A 16,585-nucleotide genomic window follows, 5' to 3' on the forward strand; every position below is an offset into this window, starting at 1 on the left:
CACCACACCCGTGACGTGCTTGGGCTGTTGCGGTGTTTAGCTGACGGGCGCGTTGGAGCCGTTGGCGCCGCCGCGTCCCCGGGTAGCCGCCGCCGCCGCCGCCGCCACCACCACGGCCGCGTCCTCCGAATCCGCGGCCGCGACCGCGGCCCCTACCGCGGTAGAACGGTATTCGCCGTCGACACTGCCCTGGCCGAACGTCTCCATGTTCTTGCGCTGCTCCTCGCCGCGCCACTCACGACCGCCTGGCTTCTGCCCGTTGCTGTCAGCCCGCTCCTTGGCCTCGCTCGAGATGTTGTCGAAGAATGACGTCGACTTGTTGTACGCCGTCGGCGCGGCTCCGACAGCCTCGCTGGGCGCCTCGATGGCTGGGCCATCCGTGGGAGTCTCGGTGGACGGGAGATCGCCAGCGATGGCTTCCTTGACGAGGTCATCCCTGTTGAACTTGGCGTTGGACTGCTCAAAGTCAAAGTCCGCATCGGGAACCTCAACCTTGGGTTGGCCCTGGCGTCCACCGCGCGTGTTGCGGCCACGACCACCCTGGCCACCTTGGTGAGCCTGACCACCTCGCGCGGCGTTGACTCTCATCTCGTTGACCCGGTTGGTCAGGTTGTCCATCATGTTGCCGTTCGCAGCAGGCTGAGGGACAGCCTGGGCACCGGCGGGGTTGTTGAGGTTCGCCATGGCCACAGCGACGGCGGCCTTGGCGGCCTGGGTGGCATCGCGCAGACTGGCGGCCGACGTTGGTGCTGCGGTCCTCATGGTGATCTGGGCCGTCGACGTGGCCTCCTTCAACACGGGGCCGGAAGGCTTGGGGCCGGTCAGTGGCACGACGGGCGTGACGCGGTTGCTCCTAGGACCCGTGGGAACAGACTTGTCTGCCTTGGCAGGCGCAGCCTGGTCCAGCGATGCGGCGGCACTCTTGACTTGCTCAACCGAAGGCTTCGACTCCACAGGAGGCGTGGGAGCATGGACGGTCTGCTTTCCGAGTTGTTGCTGCTGCTGTTGTTGTTGCTGTTGCTGCTGCTGCTGGGGAATCGACTTGGGGCCGGCGGAAGGCTGGGGAGTGGGCGTAGAGGAGCTGGGGTCTTGTGCGGGCCGGCCCTGCGCACCGGGCTTCTGCTCCTGCGCACCAGGACCGCCAGGAGGACCTTGCTGGCCAGGAGCCGGGCCGCGACCGGGGCCCATGCCGGGAGGGATTTGCTGGCCGGTGGGGAAGTTGTTGTAGTTGTTCCAGCCGGGAGGGGGAGGTCCGCCGGGGAAGCCTTGGCCTGGAGGGCCAGGTGGGAACCAGCCGGGGGGAGGAGGGTATGGCATGTTGCCCATGGGGCCGCCAGCTGGGCCAGGTCCGCCGGGGCCGCCACGACCTCCGGCAGGAGGCCAAGGGCCCGGGGGCGGGTAGTGGTAAGGGGGTTGTCCATAACCTTGGGGGCCGGGCGGCGGCTGGTTGTTCTGGTGTTGGCCGCCGGGGCGGGGGCGCGACTGGGGTAGGTGTCAGCTTTGATGCATGTCTTGAAGGTCGACAGAATGCTGCGAGGCAATAGGCCAAAAAAATCAGAAGGAAGGCAACGGAAAGTTTCGACATTTGTTTTTTGCGCTTTTCCGACAAGGTGATAAAGATTTACATCCGCAATGGTTCATCAAGGGTGGGCCAAGGATATTGGGCTGGAAGGGGGACAGTGGTGGCACTCACACCAACGATGGCAGGGTCCTCGGGCACGGCAGGAGCCTTGTTCTCCTTGATGCCCGGGTGGTCCTCAATACGCAAATCCTTCACATCGCTGCCGCGGAAGATAATATACTCGTAGACCTGGTCGGAGGGTGCTATCTCCTCCTCGGGGCGAGACTTGCGACCTTCGGTACCGAAAGACTTGACGTTCTCGAGCGAGACGGTAGATTCGTCCGAGTTGATTTCGTGAAGGACGCCGACATAGCTGCCAAGGTAAAGGAGTCAGCGCTCGAGGCCAGATGCAATGTGGGCGGTAGGGGAGGGGGTGCCATACCGGATGTCACTCTTGGAGATGAGGGAGATGCGAGATCTAGGGTGCGCACGTCAGTACAGATTGATCGCTTGCTGATGACGATCGCCATTGGGGCAACCAGGTAGACCCCGCGTACCCTAGGAATTCCGACATCCTGGTGGTAAGGTGGTTGCGTTGAGCACGCCACGAGCTTGGTGCAGAGGCGGAAATGTACCGAAGAAAGCGTATGTGGAGGAGGCTGCACAGCTGTTGTTGAAGGGAGTGGCTAGAAGGCTCTCAGGTTTTGGCTTGCGACCACCTGCACTGGCCCGTGCGATGTCGATGATGGCCCGTGCGCTCTGTTCTTGTCGTTAGATGCCCAAAGGAAGACCTGGTCTCTTTCCAAACTCTGCCCACTGTAGACGTGCAACCTGTTTCGCGAAGATCAGAGTCCTTCTGAGGGGGATTTCTCGTCGTTGTTCTAGTTTGTCTGGATAAAATTGGACAAGTTGCAACTCCAAGCAACGAATGCCTCCTTTGAGATACTTGTGAAGTCACGTGTTACAGGTCCTGGTGGTGATCATGGGGAAGTTCAATTAAGAGCACCCAAAGTTTACATCACAACGAGACGAACATGCATATGGGTACTGAATGTGGTGAATCGCCTTGATAATATGTCTATGACTTATTTCGAGACTACTTCGATGTAGGGACGTCAATGACCCTGCACAACTGTTTTTCATGTGCAGTATCATTTGAGATCAACTCAAGACTTACAACAGTTTTTACTGTTGAAGAGCACGACACAGCTTGGTGCTGCCAGCACGCACAACGATGGACACATACCTCAATCAATGGGTTTGCTTGCTCTCATAATCGTCAGCCAAGCTCAAAGATAGATAGAGAGCGACGGGGATCCGCCACTTGAATTCATGCAACAGCAAGGTGGTTGAAAGCGAAATCCATTACATTCGCTATGCCTTGGCTACTTCATGGCTCATCATCATGCGAAACTAGCACCTGTGATTCCTGAGTCCTTCATCAGGATGAACCTTCGTCACCCCCAAGCTCCAGTCTCATGAACATGCCCCGATGCCAAATACCCTCTTCCTTCCATCGGCCCATTTCCTCATCAACATTGAACCCGAAACGCTCCCACGTCCCAGTGACCTGCTCCTGTGAATGTACGCAGACGAGACCACCCCATTTTGGAATGTCCTTCTCGGAAGCTGCACCCAATGATTCAAGGCCCTGTTCCTTGATACTGGGGTCGAAATACGTCGGGTTCTTCCTGAGCCATCCCAACGCCTGTCCGACCAAGAGCTTCGCAATGCCATGACCCCGAAACTCCTTCACGACGGCCAGCCGTCCCAGCTTGACATACGGCTCCTTTCCATCATGCAGGCTCGTCGCCCGATCCGCCTCATGGAGCAGGATCCCGTCCTCACCCCGCCCCGGCGGTCCCGCTGTGGCATCCCCGCCCTCGACCCCATCTGCGGCCCCGCCCTTGAGCACGCCGTCCCAATACTCTCCGCCGTCCTTTGGGTGCGGCGCATGGGGGAAGGGCACGAGACGAACGGTGCCGATGGGAGTGGACCGGGTGCTGCTGCGTCGTGGCGTCGTGATATTGCCGTTGGCGTCGACGACCTCTTCCTGGACGACCTGATTGACAGAGGCGTAGACGACCCAGTGGCAGCAGCGGCTGTCGTCAGCGTCAAACTCGTTCTCGGCAGGCACACCCTGCTCTTCGATGAAGACTGCGGTGCGCACCTCCATGGCGTCGGAGAAGGATTTGGGAACGGACGGCGGTTGGGCATCGTGAGGCCGTCCGACGAGGTAGCCGTCAAGCGGCGTTGGCTCTTGGAGGGATATGAAGGGGGTGCCCATGGTGCAATGGTTGGGAGATTGCTGTCAGGTGAACAAGATGAATGTGAATTTTGACTATACTCCGAGGACAAAATTTCCCGGCCAATGTCCCTTTAGCAGTGGGTGCGATGAGTGTGTTAAGGATGGGACGATGGGGGAGAGTGAGATCATATGGCGGTCAGACGAGGCACAGATGAGATATATAGAAGCAAACAAGTGACCTGCCACATTGGCCCTAATGCGATCCTCCAAAAGGTTTCCCAATATTAAGCATTTCCCACCTAATCATCGCGCCACATGCTTCTGCCACAAGCTTTCGGTGCCTGATGACCGCGACAGCCAACAGCGGTATGACGTTGTGGACCGCCTCCGGGTGGCGACCGTGCCGATCTTGTTGCCAAGCGGGAGGCGGCCGGCACACACGACACTCCGCTTCCCCGGCCTAGATATCATTGACTTGACGGCGAACCGAGTCTCAAGGATTTGTTGCTTGGCATTTTTAAACATAAAATACACATCACCATCATCAGCATCCACCGTCATGGTCATGATTGCTCCAACGAGCCTGGCTTTTTATTGGGAGAGTCCACCTAGAGCCGTCCGTAACAGACAAGATGCCGTAGCCGCGTTCCCAATATCCCCGAACGCACAAATGCAAAGGATGCGGGGCACAGCCAGTCCATGCCGCCGCCGCAAGGATGGATGCCAGTAAAAATCCCACGCCTCTCCGTAGTAGTTTACGCAGCCACGCCCGGCCCCCCTGGTGTTTTCCCCGTCTCCCTGTTGCAAAGCCAGGGCCTCGCAACTCGCGCCAGAAGCGACCGCCGCAGTCCCTCCACAACAACGTCGAGGGCCCACGACGGCAGCCAGATCCGTGTTCCCCGTTTACCGGTTGGACTTGGCGACACGCTCCAGCTCATCCTTCTTCTTGATGGCGTACGAGTTGCTGCTGCCCTTGGCGGCGTTGATCAGCTCCTCGGCGAGGCACTCGGCGATGGACTTGACGTTGCGGAAGGCGGCCTCACGGGCACCGGTGGTCAGCAGGGCAATGGCCTGGTTGACACGGCGCAGGGGGGAGACATCGACGGCCTGGCGACGGACGGTACCGGCGGAACCGATACGGGTAGAGTCTTCGCGGGGACCGCAGTTGACAATGGCGTCAACGGCGACCTGGATGGGGTTCTGGTCGGTCATCAGGTGGATCTGTGCTGGTCAGCTTGTGTGTTCTGCTCTCGGCATCCCGTACCGCCGTGCGCGGTTGATGCGCCGTGCCATGCGGTTCTTCCTGGGTCCCGGGCGACGTACAATCTCGAAGGAGTGGGCAACAATGCGGACGGCCATGAGCTTCTTGCCGTTGTTGCGGCCGTGCATCATCAGAGAGTTGGTGAGACGCTCAATGATGGGGCAGTTGGCCTTGCGGAAGCGCTTGGTGGCATAGCGACCGGCGGAGTGGGTGACGTAGACGGGGTTGCGGAGGGAGACGTAGTCGCTGTAAACAGAGATCTCTGGTTAGTCTTTGCTCCCATATCATCGCATTCTGCTTTCCATTCCGAAAGGGTTTGGGCGGTTCTCACGTCAGAGAGATGTCGCGGACCTCGACGTCGTAGTCCCACTTGTTGAACAGCTTGATGTTGCCAACCTCCTTGACAACATCCTTGGGGAGAACGTCGTACTGGACGTTCTCGACCTCGATCTCGCCGCCGTCAGACATGGTGTCGAATTTGCAGTTCGGAGCTGGGTGAAACTGCAGGTTGTCGGGTTGGTCGTCTGTCTCGTCGGAGGAGAAAAGTTGCTGGAGGCTGAGCTGGTCGTGAGGGTGAGTTCGTGCGGTGGAGGAGGGTCGAGTCGAGAAATGTCCAATTCTCGCTTGCTGGATGGGCCTGCAAAAAGATTCTTGGTGCTGTCCAATCATTCGGGTTGGCAGGGTGGAGCCGCACACCTCACTGCGACCTTTTAGGGCCGCGAGCCCTCTGAACCGCCCTTGCCATTGGCCTAAGAGGCCCAGAAGCGGGGCAGAATCCAGGGCTTTGTGAGTGCCAGGCGAAAGGCAGGAACCCCCCCAACGGGCATCAATCAAACCACGGCATCGTTGAACGAAACGAACTTCTTCCACCCCAGCGTCAGCGTTCCGTCCATCAACCACCGACCGACGACAACATCAGCAAACATGGCGCCCGCAGCTGGAGCTAAGAAGCAGAAGAAGAAGGTTTGTTGCGCCTGACTACCACATTGTCATTTACTTGTGCCATTGTCGCTAACATGTTTGCAGTGGTACGTAACCGCCGCATCTGCGACGCCGACTTGATGAAGCGCCAGACGAAATCCCCACGAGAAATCCTCCTCCTCTAACACACTGCCTCCAGGTCCAAGGGCAAGGTCAAGGACAAGGCCCAGCACGCCGTCATCCTCGACAAGCAGACTTCTGAGAAGCTCTACAAGGATGTCCAGTCCTTCCGCCTCGTCACCGTCGCCACCCTCGTCGACCGCATGAAGATCAACGGCTCGCTCGCGAGGAGGTGCATCAAGGACCTCGAGGAGAAGGGCCTCATCCGCCCGGTGGTGCAGCACAGCAAGATGCAGATCTACAGTATGTTTGCTCGCCACGCAGTCACCCGAGGAATAGCGGCTAACAAGCTCAGCCCGTGCTGTTGGCGGTACCGATTAAACGATTCACCTTACTGCGATGGACATGACTTTGGTTTTGCGTCGTTAGGGAGGGCTTGGCCCGGGTTTCCATGGGTAGATATCACGGCCCGGCCGGACTAAGGCCGGTATGCTCGGTGTAGCAAGGAATCGGAATCGGTTGACCCAATGACCCAAGAACTCTGTGCAGTGAAGTGATGCCTGTATAGACACGGAAGAGCGGGAGATGACTCTCATCATACTTCAGCAACACGTCTATATGCTTGTAGACCACTGATGACGCACACCGGTTGACCCCTCAGTTGTCATCCACGGAATGGTGGATGGCTCAATATGACTCGATGAAACAAATTCAGAGTTCACTGTGCTGCATGGACGATGGTCTCCGAACTGATTCATTTAGGTATTAGTTGGCACCGTCGTGACCAGTGACACTACAAGTTCTTCAAATTTGACTCTAAGTACTTGTACGTGTTAAAGCTCAGATATGGCGGGAGTAAGGATGCTAGAAAGTTACACCCTTGATGTGTGATCTACAAGGACGTGCATTGTAGGGAGCCACTTTGCTTCCTTTATTATCGTCGGCAGTCGTGAAAGAAAGGAGTACGTCATTCAGCTGTACAAATGCGCTGGCTATCAGTACATGAAGCATCTCCAAGGCTGTTCAGTGCAGCCATAACGACCACACCACTTTGGCAGACAACCCGATTGCGTTTGCTAGTCTTGTGCGAATAAACCATGTATGCCAGGGCTGGTCGATATCCTGAAACCCAAACTTGAGCCTGCAACTGATTATAAATGAGAGCACATTTAAGTATTTTGGTTTAGCATGTTATTTGACTGCTGTTTTTTTGGTCAACTTTCTTTAGCTGGTAAACACCAATACACACTTGTGATGGCACTTTCAATGATTCTGAAATAGCCTTGGACTTTCCTTTGATACGTCGGAGGTTGTCAACTCTGGCGTCGGGCTGCATCACGTCTCTTAGACAATGACCTAATGAGCCCAAGTTGTGGCTGTGCGACAGAGCAGTGAGGCTGGCAAATTGGATCAATTGGCACGACATGGTCAACCAGGCAGCTCGCGGTCGGGAAAAAAAACACAGGCTTCATTTTGCCGAGCGTTGTCCCATCAGCGCAAAATCCAAGCAAAGCAAAAAGGCACGCGATAGAGCCGGATCATCCAAGGCGCCAAGCCTGAGCACATGCAAGCCGTTGATACCTGTTCAAGTGGACACCTGCCATCAAATCCTGCGGAGCGAAATTCTGTCTCCATCTGCATCTCCGCCTGGGAGAGCAAAAAAAGCACGCCTCCAAGGGTCGGGGAGCTGATCATGCTGGATACGGTCTCGGGGGGGCGAAGCCCAGACCTCTCGGTGGTCTGGCGATCTCGCGCCTCCCGTCTCGCTGGCTGGCAGACCTTTCGCCCGAGGAGGGCCACTTAAAAATTTTCTGGTCGGGGGAAGGTCAGCATGGGGAGCTGCCAGATTGCGCGGTGGCTTTTCGCTGGCTTTGCGTCTCGCGGCCGAGAAACCGGCTGCTGGCTAGGGGGAGCTCTGGCTTTTCGCCTGGCCGGTAGCCAACCCCTGGATTGGTGTGCTGTTTTAGCTCGGCTGTTTGAATCGGGGTGCGGGTCAGGGGAGCGGATGTCAATGTTGACAGGGTATGGTGCCAATGGGCACAGGTCTGGACCGCATGGCACTGGCGGAAAATACAAGGATAGCATGGAAGTTGAGTTTGAGGCAATCGAGGTTGGACTCTGGTGCAACGTGGAGAGTTAGCCGATCAAGGGCACCTGCCAAGAGCGTTGCTGAATGTCGACATCAAGACAATGATACGCGGTTGCGGCTCTGATAACTCTGGGTAGCTCTCCTGCCTAAAGCATAAGTTCCCTCGCTCCCTTACTGTTTTCCAACTCCCTAATTGAGATGTTGTATCAGAAATGTAGTTTGATCCTTGACGGATCGTTCTTTCCAGGCTGCTCAAGCTTTACCAGTTGTCCTGACCGATATCAATGGCATTCTGAGAAGGAGTTGAGCGACGCCTGTCGATATGTGCACGACAATGCGGGACGGCGCACACCTTGCCTTTAGGCAAGCCAGGCATGGTGGATCTGGCATCTCGTTTCGGGAGAGTGTTGAGTAGCAGGACATGTGTTCGAGCGCAAGTTCCTTTCATCAGTATTGGCAGGGTTGCTGATGGTCTTCTGAATGGTAGACACCGACACAAATCACCCGCCGCTTGAAAACCGGCAACAAGTTGATAAAGTTGCCATCGGATAATAATACTTCTGCGGTTCCAAAGACTATTCATTGTCACGCGGGACTACGCAGTGCAACCCAACATAAACCCTCTGTAGGGTCGACATTCGAGATGTCGTCGACTTGTGAAGTCAGGGATACCGGGTTGGTCGGGTCAATGATCCAGATGGACCACCCCCGCCCAGCCAATCACCGAGGAGCCGTGACATCCCTTGGTGAAGGAGAGCGTTGAAAGTCATCCATGTATATGCTCACGATGGTGACGGTTGGGTGGTGAGCCCGTGATAGTGTGCGCCCCAGGCAGCGACATGGCGCAACGATTCCAATTGCCTAGAGACATACTGCATTGGGCTGCCTTGTGAGCCCTCGTGATGCCGTCTTCCAGGTTTGATAGCAGATCCCAAAGTTCAAATGCCTCGATCGTGAAGTCGAGTCGCCAAAAAATTGCTCTCCACCAAAGGAGCCAATTCACACAGCCCCCCACACCCGATCCAATCTCGGTCGGGCTGAACCGGGTCAACTCAGCCAATTAGCGCAGCGGCCTCAGGCCAACGGGGTTGCCGGGGCGAGTGAGAAATGGGGGTTGGGGGGGTGAATTGGCCCGGGCGGCTGCTGGGCTTGCAAAGGGGGAAGGCAAGAGCGACAGGCCAAGGTATCCACTTGCGCCCCGGGCCAGTGCGTGCTGGCCCGGGAGGAATCGCTCAAAAGGCGTTCGCTGCCAGAAAAAAATCTTCCTTCCATTTCCTACCTCCCATCCAGTCGACGACTGCCTCTATTACCTGTCTTCATCCACCTCCGGTTCATCGAAACCACTCTCCCCTCAATCCTTTCTTCGTCAGGTTATTCCGTTGAAGCAGTCACAATGTCCGTCGAGAAGCAGACCGTTCTGGGCATGCCGGTATGTGAATCCCGTCCTCCTTTTTTTCCACGGCTCGCCAAAATCCCTCGCGACGACAACTCTCGAGCCCGATTGTCCATCATCACCAATGCTTCGTCGGATAAGCTGCTCATCCAATTGGCCCTTTGTGGGCGATTGGCTGAAGATCGACGCTGGCAAGAAGGGTCTGCGCGAAAAGAGGCATTTCTCCTTGCGCGCGCCTTTCGTCCAGACCCGAAGCCACCGAAGCATTGGAGGTCGACGCGAAGCATCATCTCTTCCATCACCACTACCAACACGCTCATCACTATCGTGTACAACATGCTAACGTTTCGTCTCACAGCCCTTCGTGGCGGATTTCCTCATGGGTGGTGTCTCCGCCGCTGTCTCCAAGACCGCTGCCGCCCCCATTGAGCGTGTCAAGCTCCTCATCCAGAACCAGGATGAGATGCTGAAGCAGGGTCGTCTTGACCGCAAGTACGACGGCATTGCCGAGTGCTTCAAGCGTACCGCCGCGGATGAGGGTGTCATGTCCCTGTGGCGTGGCAACACTGCCAACGTCATCCGTTACTTCCCTACCCAGGCCCTGAACTTCGCTTTCCGTGACAAGTTCAAGGCCATGTTCGGCTACAAGAAGGAGCGTGACGGCTACGCCCTGTGGATGGCTGGTAACCTTGCCTCCGGTGGTGTAAGTTCTGCTCCGACACTCGTTGCTCAATCATCGTACTGACATGTCCCAGGCTGCCGGTGCCACTTCCCTCCTCTTCGTCTACTCCCTCGACTACGCCCGTACCCGTCTGGCCAACGACGCCAAGAACGCCAAGAAGGGTGGTGAGCGCCAGTTCAACGGTCTTGTCGATGTCTACCGCAAGACCCTCGCCTCTGACGGTATTGCCGGTCTCTACCGTGGTTTCATGCCCTCCGTTGCTGGTATCGTTGTCTACCGTGGTCTCTACTTCGGCATGTACGACTCCATCAAGCCCGTCGTCCTCACCGGTAGCCTTGAGGGCAACTTCCTCGCCTCCTTCGCTCTTGGTTGGGCCGTCACCACCGGTGCCGGTATCGCTTCTTACCCCCTTGACACCATCCGTCGTCGCATGATGATGACCTCTGGTGAGGCCGTCCACTACTCCGGTGCCTTCGACGCTGGTCGCCAGATCATCGCCAAGGAGGGTGTCAAGTCTCTCTTCAAGGGTGCCGGTGCCAACATCCTCCGTGGTGTTGCCGGTGCTGGTGTCCTGTCCATCTACGACCAGCTCCAGGTCCTCCTCTTCGGCAAGGCCTTCAAATAAGCGATTTCGCTCCACAAGAACAAGAACGAGTCGGGCGGTGGTATAATGACGACTGCCTGATGGATGGCGAGGGGTGTGGCCAAGGGTGGCCTGGAATAGACAAGGATGAGTGACTCGCGGGGTGCGAGGGAAGCTGCAGCAAAGATACCCAGCCATCAAAATACGGTGGTCGCCTGGGTCTTTGCGGTTAGACTGGCATCTGGCAAGGCGTTTTCTTTCCCTGAACTCGCTTTGAGTGCGCCTTGCTCGCTGTAATTATACGTCTCCAAAGGGAATTTCCTGATTGTACTCCATACTTTTGTTTCCTTGCCTGTGAACTCGAAATGTGCTTCTTGTCTGCATGGCGAAGTCTCTTTTTCCCAAGTGATCGCGTGACTTCGTGTCCTCTCGAGTTGGTTCTGATTGGATACAATGATCCTAGATAAATGGACCCACATCAACTGCATGTACAGCGCGTTCAGTGAGCGCGCTGCTACAACGTGCATGTTGTTGCGTCCTTCAAGATAGGTTGACCGTCTGGCTGCCAATACTGCGTCCAGCGGCCGACTCACAGTACCTAGGTACCTAGGCTAGGATCACAACTTGCAGCAGCTTTAAACTGCCATTCCAAGGTGTTCAAGACCTGTCGAGTTTGTCCACTCACGCAACAACTTGTTGTATCGACAAGAGGGCGTCACCATCGTCTCTGCAGTGCCCCGTCTCGTTCCATTCGTTTCGCGCATCACCCTATCTCACAAGGCAAAAGAAATCACGGTCCCTGCTACTCACCACCGCGGCTCATCACCATGCCCCCGAAGCAAACCACGGGCGCCAAACGAGGCCGCTCCTCCAAAGCCGGCGGCGCCACGGCCCCGAAGAAGCAGCGCGCCTCGACCTCTGCCGCGGACCTCGACGACCCGTTTGCCTCGTCCAACGACGAGACGGCCGGCCGGCGCGCGGCCGAGGTCATTGACAGCGACGAGGAACCGAGCCGCGGCCGAGCAGACGCGGAGGAGGAGGAGGAGGAGCCGGAGAAGACGATCCCGTCCGGCCTCGTGGCGAATCTCCTCAAGGAAATGTTCGCGCGGGAAGAGACGCGCATGACCGAGGGGGCGAGCCTGGCTGCGGCGCGGTACATTGATGTCTTTGTCCGGGAGGCTATTGCGCGGTGTGTGCATGAGCGCGAGGGGGGGTTTCTCGAGGTGAGACTTTTCTTTTCGTGGATGCTAGGGGGATCGAGTACATGTTTGGCGGGTTGATATTCGTGCGTTACCTTGCTGACTCCCATTTTACAGGTTGATGATCTAGAGAAGATCTCGGCGCAGCTGCTCATGGATTTCTGAGGTCTTACGCGTTCAGACGGGGGTTGACATGGCTTGAAACTCAGATCATGGCAGGCTCACTGGGGATGAACTCGCGCAGGTGATACCTCACGGTTGTTGGCAGGAAGGGGATGATCCACGGTTGTCGTGCCGAGCGCAACGCGTAGTCCTTAGACCATCAATGAACGCGGCCGCCCAGATGGCATGACGATGAGAGTCTCAACGGGCCACGGAACTTGACGGATTGTACGGCAGGGGGGATCTGTCGGCTTGGAGAGAACCGGGCAGCCAAGGTACGGAGGGCTCATGCGCCTGTTGGAGGCTTCCAGGCCAGGGGGGGATTGGCAAGACATGCAGGGGAGATCCAGCCTGGGGGTGGGTAGACCGGCTTTGCAGTGCCAACGGTTCCCGAGATTGGTGTATATAGTACCGTGGTACTATGGACAGGGCAGCGTCACCTCTTAGGCGGAGCAGATTAGTCGTTTGTTACGTGCATGGCTTGTTTTGCCAGTGTATGGACGGCTCATGGGGGCAGCTGGAGGGCTGCTCCACAGAGTTCAGGGTCAATTGCACAGCCTTATCACAGAGCAGCAGAAAGGAGATGCGGATAGCTAGCATGGCATGGAAAAAGACATCAAACTTGACATGTGGGAGCTCAAGTTTGGCCTCGAGTTTTGTTCCTTTTCACTGCGCACGCCAGCTGATGTCAACAGCTGCGACGAGACGGGCTTGGCTCGGCACGGGGTGAGGGCCCAGAATCGACGGCGTGAACGGGGCTGACAGAAATGCACTGGCGTAAGCTGTGTTGATGCAAGCAACGATGCGAGGGACAATGTGCGGCAACTTCACCTCCTGCTGGGGGCCAGAACGTGTCACTCTTGGGATGCAACGACCTCCCTGCGGCTGGGAACGCAGACAGCCCAGGTCATGCTGGCCTTGGAGACGAGACACATACGTTACCCGCTGTTCCTCGCGATGGACGACCTCATGGGGTGGCCGAACTGGAGCGTCCGAAGTCCTGGGAGATACTGGTGAGGAAACCAAAGGTGTTACGCGGCGTCAGGGAATCGACTGAAGTTGCCCTGGCAGCTGTTTGCGTTGATGACAATGTCAGGTGGCCAGGCGATGAGGCGACCATGGAAGAAAACAGACGAGACGAAGACGAGACTGGGGCAGAGTTTAAGTGGTAGAGACTCTGGGGTTGAGCATGTGCGTGCGACTGCGCTTTTTTCGCCGTTTCCCGATGGACACGATATCGCCATGGGATGTTTCGTTTCTCGAGAATGAGGATCGTGTAAGCGAGCCACGGCCCTGCTGGCGGAAATTGGATCAGTATCGGTATTCGCAATGGTCCGACGGTGGTATCGCTGGGATACCACTTAGCAGCCGACTTGGCGGGGCCCTGAGGGTTTGATGCCGGGGGACGAGAGGGCGGGGCTGGATGGGTGATCTCAGAGACAGAACGGCGGCGTGTATCGAGGATCACGACAATGGAGTCGCGGCGGTCTGAACTCAGGCCACTGATCCCTACCCCCGTCCAAGTCTCCAAGTCCAGCCGTGTGTGACGTCTTGGGCCAAACAGAGAGCAATTGGGCCAATCCGGGTCAGGGCGAAGCAGCCTCGTAGCTTGGGCAAAGCACGGTCAGCAGTTGCTCAGGACAAGAGGTTGCACAGTTGCAGAGACGATGGGGTAGGGTGACGTTCAGTCGGGTTTGGAGGAGGGCTTCTGAGACGGGGCCTGTTTTGTACGTGTCAGAGGGTCGTCGTGTGAAGCACATCCGAGCGGTACAGCCCCTGAGTACGTACCATGTACCATGTACCATGCACCATGTACCACGCGAGCCTTGGCCCCTGCTCTCTTGGCCGCCCCACTCAGCTCTCAGGTGTTGCAGTGAACGCACAGCGGCAAGGAGCCCTGTAGCGACCGCTGATGGAGACTGCTACAGCAGCAGCGAGCACTGCGGCCAGGGGCGTTCTTCCAGCGCTGTTAGTGGCTCAACGTGCAGTATGGCCCCCCACAACCTTATTTCGGCTTCGACATCGTCCGGTCTTTGACTTGCCGCTCCTCTGTCCCAACCTTGCTCACCATGACCATGACCATGACCATGACCATCGTCCTGGGACCCAGCATTGCATGTGCGTACGGGGGTACCCTTTGAGAGGCAGCTGCAAGCAGCCTACACACCATGATTTGAGGCTCGACTTGCGAGTACCGACCCGAGGTGCCTTTTCCCTGGCTCTTTGTGGCTTCATCGCCTTCTCCTCACTTGACGATGCCTCCAAGATGTTAACCGCCTGATAGTCTGCTTTGGCCGGCGAGTCAAGCTTGCAAGACCCATGGATCCCAACTACCTTGGTGTTGTCGATTCCGGCTGATGCTGAAAAAGCTGGAGAAAAGCGCCAGCCCAGCCTCGAGACATCGAATCAGTCCTGGTCCAAACGCGTTTCATCTCGACTCCCGCTTTTCTGGCCTGCCCTTCACTACATAGCACGTCCCTGCGGCCGGCACCCTGCAACACCAGCCCAGCCCAGCTCGGCCCAGCTTGAGCCTCGTCTGTCACAACGGCGATGCACCCGCCTCGGTCCCCTGCCCCCCATCCACCCACCCCGGCCTTGTCCACGGCCCACGCCCAGAACCTCAGACGCATCGCCCGTGGCAGATGTGCAGGGGTTCGTGTCTGGCCTCCCCTTCCTGGGGACGATCCTAACCTTTGCTTATAATCATGCCTTCTGCTGCTCTCACATCACAGCCGTTTCGTTCTCTTCTGCTTGCAACCCAGTGACCTTGACGAGTTCTGTTTCCTTTTCACGTCTTCTCTTTCTTTTTATTCTTCTCCATCAGTGTCTTCCTTCACTTCCTCAACACCCGTTCAACCACCACCTTTAATTCCACTTCGACGCCGAAGCTAGTCCTTCGCAACCACAGCGCCAGCCGCTTTATTCTCTGTACTGCAGTGGTTCTCTGGAAGACCGGTCCGATCTTTTTCACGACGCATTTTATCGTCCTCACGTCAAATCCTCACACGTCAAAACGACATACATTAAAAAAAACACATTTCAAGATGCAGTTCTCATCAGTCATCCTTGCCGCCGTTGCGTGCGCTGCACAGGCTCAGGGTATGTTATGTTGCACACGGACCAAACATCGTATAGCAGCACCACTAACACGACGACCAGCCATTGGTGTTCAGGCCGTCCAGGTTGCTTCCAACAACGGCTCCCTGACCTTCTCTCCCGAGAAGATCACTGCTCCTCCCGGCAGCATGGTCCAGTTCCAGTTCATGGGCGGCAACCACACCGTCACCCAGTCCACCTTTGACAACCCCTGCCAGCCCATGGGCATCGTCCAGACCGACCCCAACTCGCCCCCCAAGGAGGGCATCTTTTCTGGCTACGTCCCCGTCGCCGCCTCGGCCAACATGGGCCAGCGCCCCGTCTTCAGCATCATGGTCAACGACACCAAGCCCATCTGGCTCTACTGCCAACAGGGCCCCCACTGCCAGCGCGGCATGTCCATGGTCATCAACGAAAAGTGAGCCGCCCCCGGCGTGGCACCTTGCCCCCCTCTCGTGAACTTTGACTAACCCAACCCTCTCCAGCCCCGCTAGCAACAACACCAAGACCCTGGCAAACTACAAGGCCGCCGCCGCCGCCCTCGGTGGAGGCAACGCTGGCCAGCCCGGCGGAAACCAGCCTACCACCCCCGGCGCCGGCAACGGCAACGGCCAGCCCGGCGACAACAACAACCAGAACCCCGGCGCCGGCGGTGCCGAGGGCGGCGGCAACAACGTCCCCGCCGCCGGCGCCTCGCTCGCCGTTCCCAGCTCGCTCCTGCTCGTCGCCGGTGCCGCGTTCATGCTGCTGTAAGGGGTCCTCTCGCACCAGAAACGGCATAACACTGGGGGGTGGCATGGCACCCGGGCCGCGCGAGGTGGAGGCTAATACTGAATTCATCGATGAGAAGGGGTTTAATCTTTATATTATCATGAGGGAGATTTTCATGTGTTTTTTTCTTTTTCTTACTTCTTTCCATTGTGTACGATATTCCATCAATTCGAAACAACAATTCGCAGCTGTTGCTATCCGCCACGCCTTGTACTAGACTCGTACCCGAAAGGTGAACCCGTTGGATGGTACATTGGCTATCCCACCTGGAATGGTAACATTAAGAAGGCTGGTGGGTAAAGGAACTCGATCACACTTTTTCTCGGGCAAGCCGTGTTAGACTCATTACCTTGTAGTATACGAAATCTATCTCTTCACCTTCAGCGCTTCACCCGACTGATTACTGTATAAAGTGGTATTTCTCTCGTACAATTCCATCATCCTCCGCCTGAATTCCTCATTTTCTCCATGACCCTTGAGGTCCAGTCAGGAGAGAATG

The 16,585-nt window shown here is 57.1% G+C and overlaps 8 protein-coding genes across 8 annotated transcripts; 4 read left to right on the forward strand and 4 right to left on the reverse strand.

Moving 5' to 3' along the window:
* Positions 1–36: 36 nt before the first annotated feature.
* Positions 37–2,135, reverse strand: VDAG_07530 (uncharacterized protein; the record flags this gene model as incomplete). Its single annotated transcript, XM_009656435.1, has 4 exons — positions 37–1,482; positions 1,694–1,934; positions 2,004–2,039; positions 2,119–2,135. The coding sequence occupies 4 exons, from the start codon at positions 2,133–2,135 to the stop codon at positions 37–39; spliced, it is 1,740 nt and encodes a 579-aa protein (XP_009654730.1).
* An 867-nt stretch (positions 2,136–3,002) lies between these two features.
* VDAG_07531 (uncharacterized protein) lies at positions 3,003–3,848 on the reverse strand (the record flags this gene model as incomplete). Its single annotated transcript, XM_009656436.1, has 1 exon — positions 3,003–3,848. The coding sequence occupies one exon, from the start codon at positions 3,846–3,848 to the stop codon at positions 3,003–3,005; it is 846 nt and encodes a 281-aa protein (XP_009654731.1).
* Positions 3,849–4,656: 808 nt separating this feature from the next.
* Positions 4,657–5,639, reverse strand: VDAG_07532 (40S ribosomal protein S5-B). Its single transcript, XM_009656437.1, has 3 exons — positions 5,402–5,639; positions 5,133–5,316; positions 4,657–5,030 (listed from the first exon to the last, which is right to left on the reverse strand). Exons 1-3 carry the CDS (start codon positions 5,536–5,538, stop codon positions 4,713–4,715), a joined length of 639 nt encoding a protein of 212 aa, XP_009654732.1. The 5' UTR covers positions 5,539–5,639; the 3' UTR covers positions 4,657–4,712.
* Positions 5,640–5,913: 274 nt separating this feature from the next.
* On the forward strand, positions 5,914–6,639 carry VDAG_07533 (40S ribosomal protein S25). Its single transcript, XM_009656438.1, has 3 exons — positions 5,914–6,033; positions 6,198–6,414; positions 6,467–6,639. The coding sequence occupies exons 1-3, from the start codon at positions 5,995–5,997 to the stop codon at positions 6,490–6,492; spliced, it is 282 nt and encodes a 93-aa protein (XP_009654733.1). The 5' UTR covers positions 5,914–5,994; the 3' UTR covers positions 6,493–6,639.
* A 1,619-nt stretch (positions 6,640–8,258) lies between these two features.
* VDAG_07534 (uncharacterized protein) lies at positions 8,259–8,807 on the reverse strand. The gene has a single exon (XM_009656439.1). It carries the CDS (start codon positions 8,781–8,783, stop codon positions 8,460–8,462), a length of 324 nt encoding a protein of 107 aa, XP_009654734.1. The 5' UTR covers positions 8,784–8,807; the 3' UTR covers positions 8,259–8,459.
* Positions 8,808–9,484: 677 nt separating this feature from the next.
* Positions 9,485–11,193, forward strand: VDAG_07535 (ADP,ATP carrier protein). The gene is made up of 3 exons (XM_009656440.1): positions 9,485–9,629; positions 9,952–10,296; positions 10,349–11,193. The coding sequence occupies exons 1-3, from the start codon at positions 9,594–9,596 to the stop codon at positions 10,898–10,900; spliced, it is 933 nt and encodes a 310-aa protein (XP_009654735.1). The 5' UTR covers positions 9,485–9,593; the 3' UTR covers positions 10,901–11,193.
* A 243-nt stretch (positions 11,194–11,436) lies between these two features.
* VDAG_07536 (uncharacterized protein) lies at positions 11,437–12,222 on the forward strand (the record flags this gene model as incomplete). The annotated part of the gene is made up of 2 exons (XM_009656441.1): positions 11,437–12,081; positions 12,175–12,222. The coding sequence occupies exons 1-2, from the start codon at positions 11,686–11,688 to the stop codon at positions 12,220–12,222; spliced, it is 444 nt and encodes a 147-aa protein (XP_009654736.1). The 5' UTR covers positions 11,437–11,685.
* Positions 12,223–15,263: 3,041 nt separating this feature from the next.
* Positions 15,264–16,068, forward strand: VDAG_07537 (uncharacterized protein; the record flags this gene model as incomplete). Its single annotated transcript, XM_009656442.1, has 3 exons — positions 15,264–15,318; positions 15,379–15,733; positions 15,801–16,068. 3 exons carry the CDS (start codon positions 15,264–15,266, stop codon positions 16,066–16,068), a joined length of 678 nt encoding a protein of 225 aa, XP_009654737.1.
* Between the last annotated feature and the right edge of the window lie 517 nt (positions 16,069–16,585).

Source organism: Verticillium dahliae, genomic scaffold, assembly GCF_000150675.1.
Source record: "Verticillium dahliae VdLs.17 supercont1.17 genomic scaffold, whole genome shotgun sequence".
In the NCBI taxonomy this organism is placed as follows: Eukaryota; Fungi; Ascomycota; class Sordariomycetes; order Glomerellales; family Plectosphaerellaceae; genus Verticillium; species Verticillium dahliae.

Bases quoted from the DNA above. Each gene is read 5' to 3' on its own strand.
- VDAG_07532 (XM_009656437.1), bottom strand. From the start codon at position 5,538: ATGTCTGACGGCGGCGAGATCGAGGTCGAGAACGTCCAGTACGACGTT. The intron at 5,317-5,401 runs GTGAGAACCGCC...CTCTGTTTACAG, and splicing joins GTCCGCGACATCTCTCTGAC to CGACTACGTCTCCCTCCGCA. The intron at 5,031-5,132 runs GTACGTCGCCCG...TGACCAGCACAG, and splicing joins TTGCCCACTCCTTCGAGATT to ATCCACCTGATGACCGACCA.
- VDAG_07533 (XM_009656438.1), top strand. From the start codon at position 5,995: ATGGCGCCCGCAGCTGGAGCTAAGAAGCAGAAGAAGAAG. The intron at 6,034-6,197 runs GTTTGTTGCGCC...TCCAGGTCCAAG, and splicing joins CTAAGAAGCAGAAGAAGAAG to GGCAAGGTCAAGGACAAGGC. The intron at 6,415-6,466 runs GTATGTTTGCTC...TAACAAGCTCAG, and splicing joins CAGCAAGATGCAGATCTACA to CCCGTGCTGTTGGCGGTACC.
- VDAG_07534 (XM_009656439.1), bottom strand. From the start codon at position 8,783: ATGAATAGTCTTTGGAACCGCAGAAGTATTATTATCCGATGGCAACTT.
- VDAG_07535 (XM_009656440.1), top strand. From the start codon at position 9,594: ATGTCCGTCGAGAAGCAGACCGTTCTGGGCATGCCG. The intron at 9,630-9,951 runs GTATGTGAATCC...TTCGTCTCACAG, and splicing joins AGACCGTTCTGGGCATGCCG to CCCTTCGTGGCGGATTTCCT. The intron at 10,297-10,348 runs GTAAGTTCTGCT...GACATGTCCCAG, and splicing joins GTAACCTTGCCTCCGGTGGT to GCTGCCGGTGCCACTTCCCT.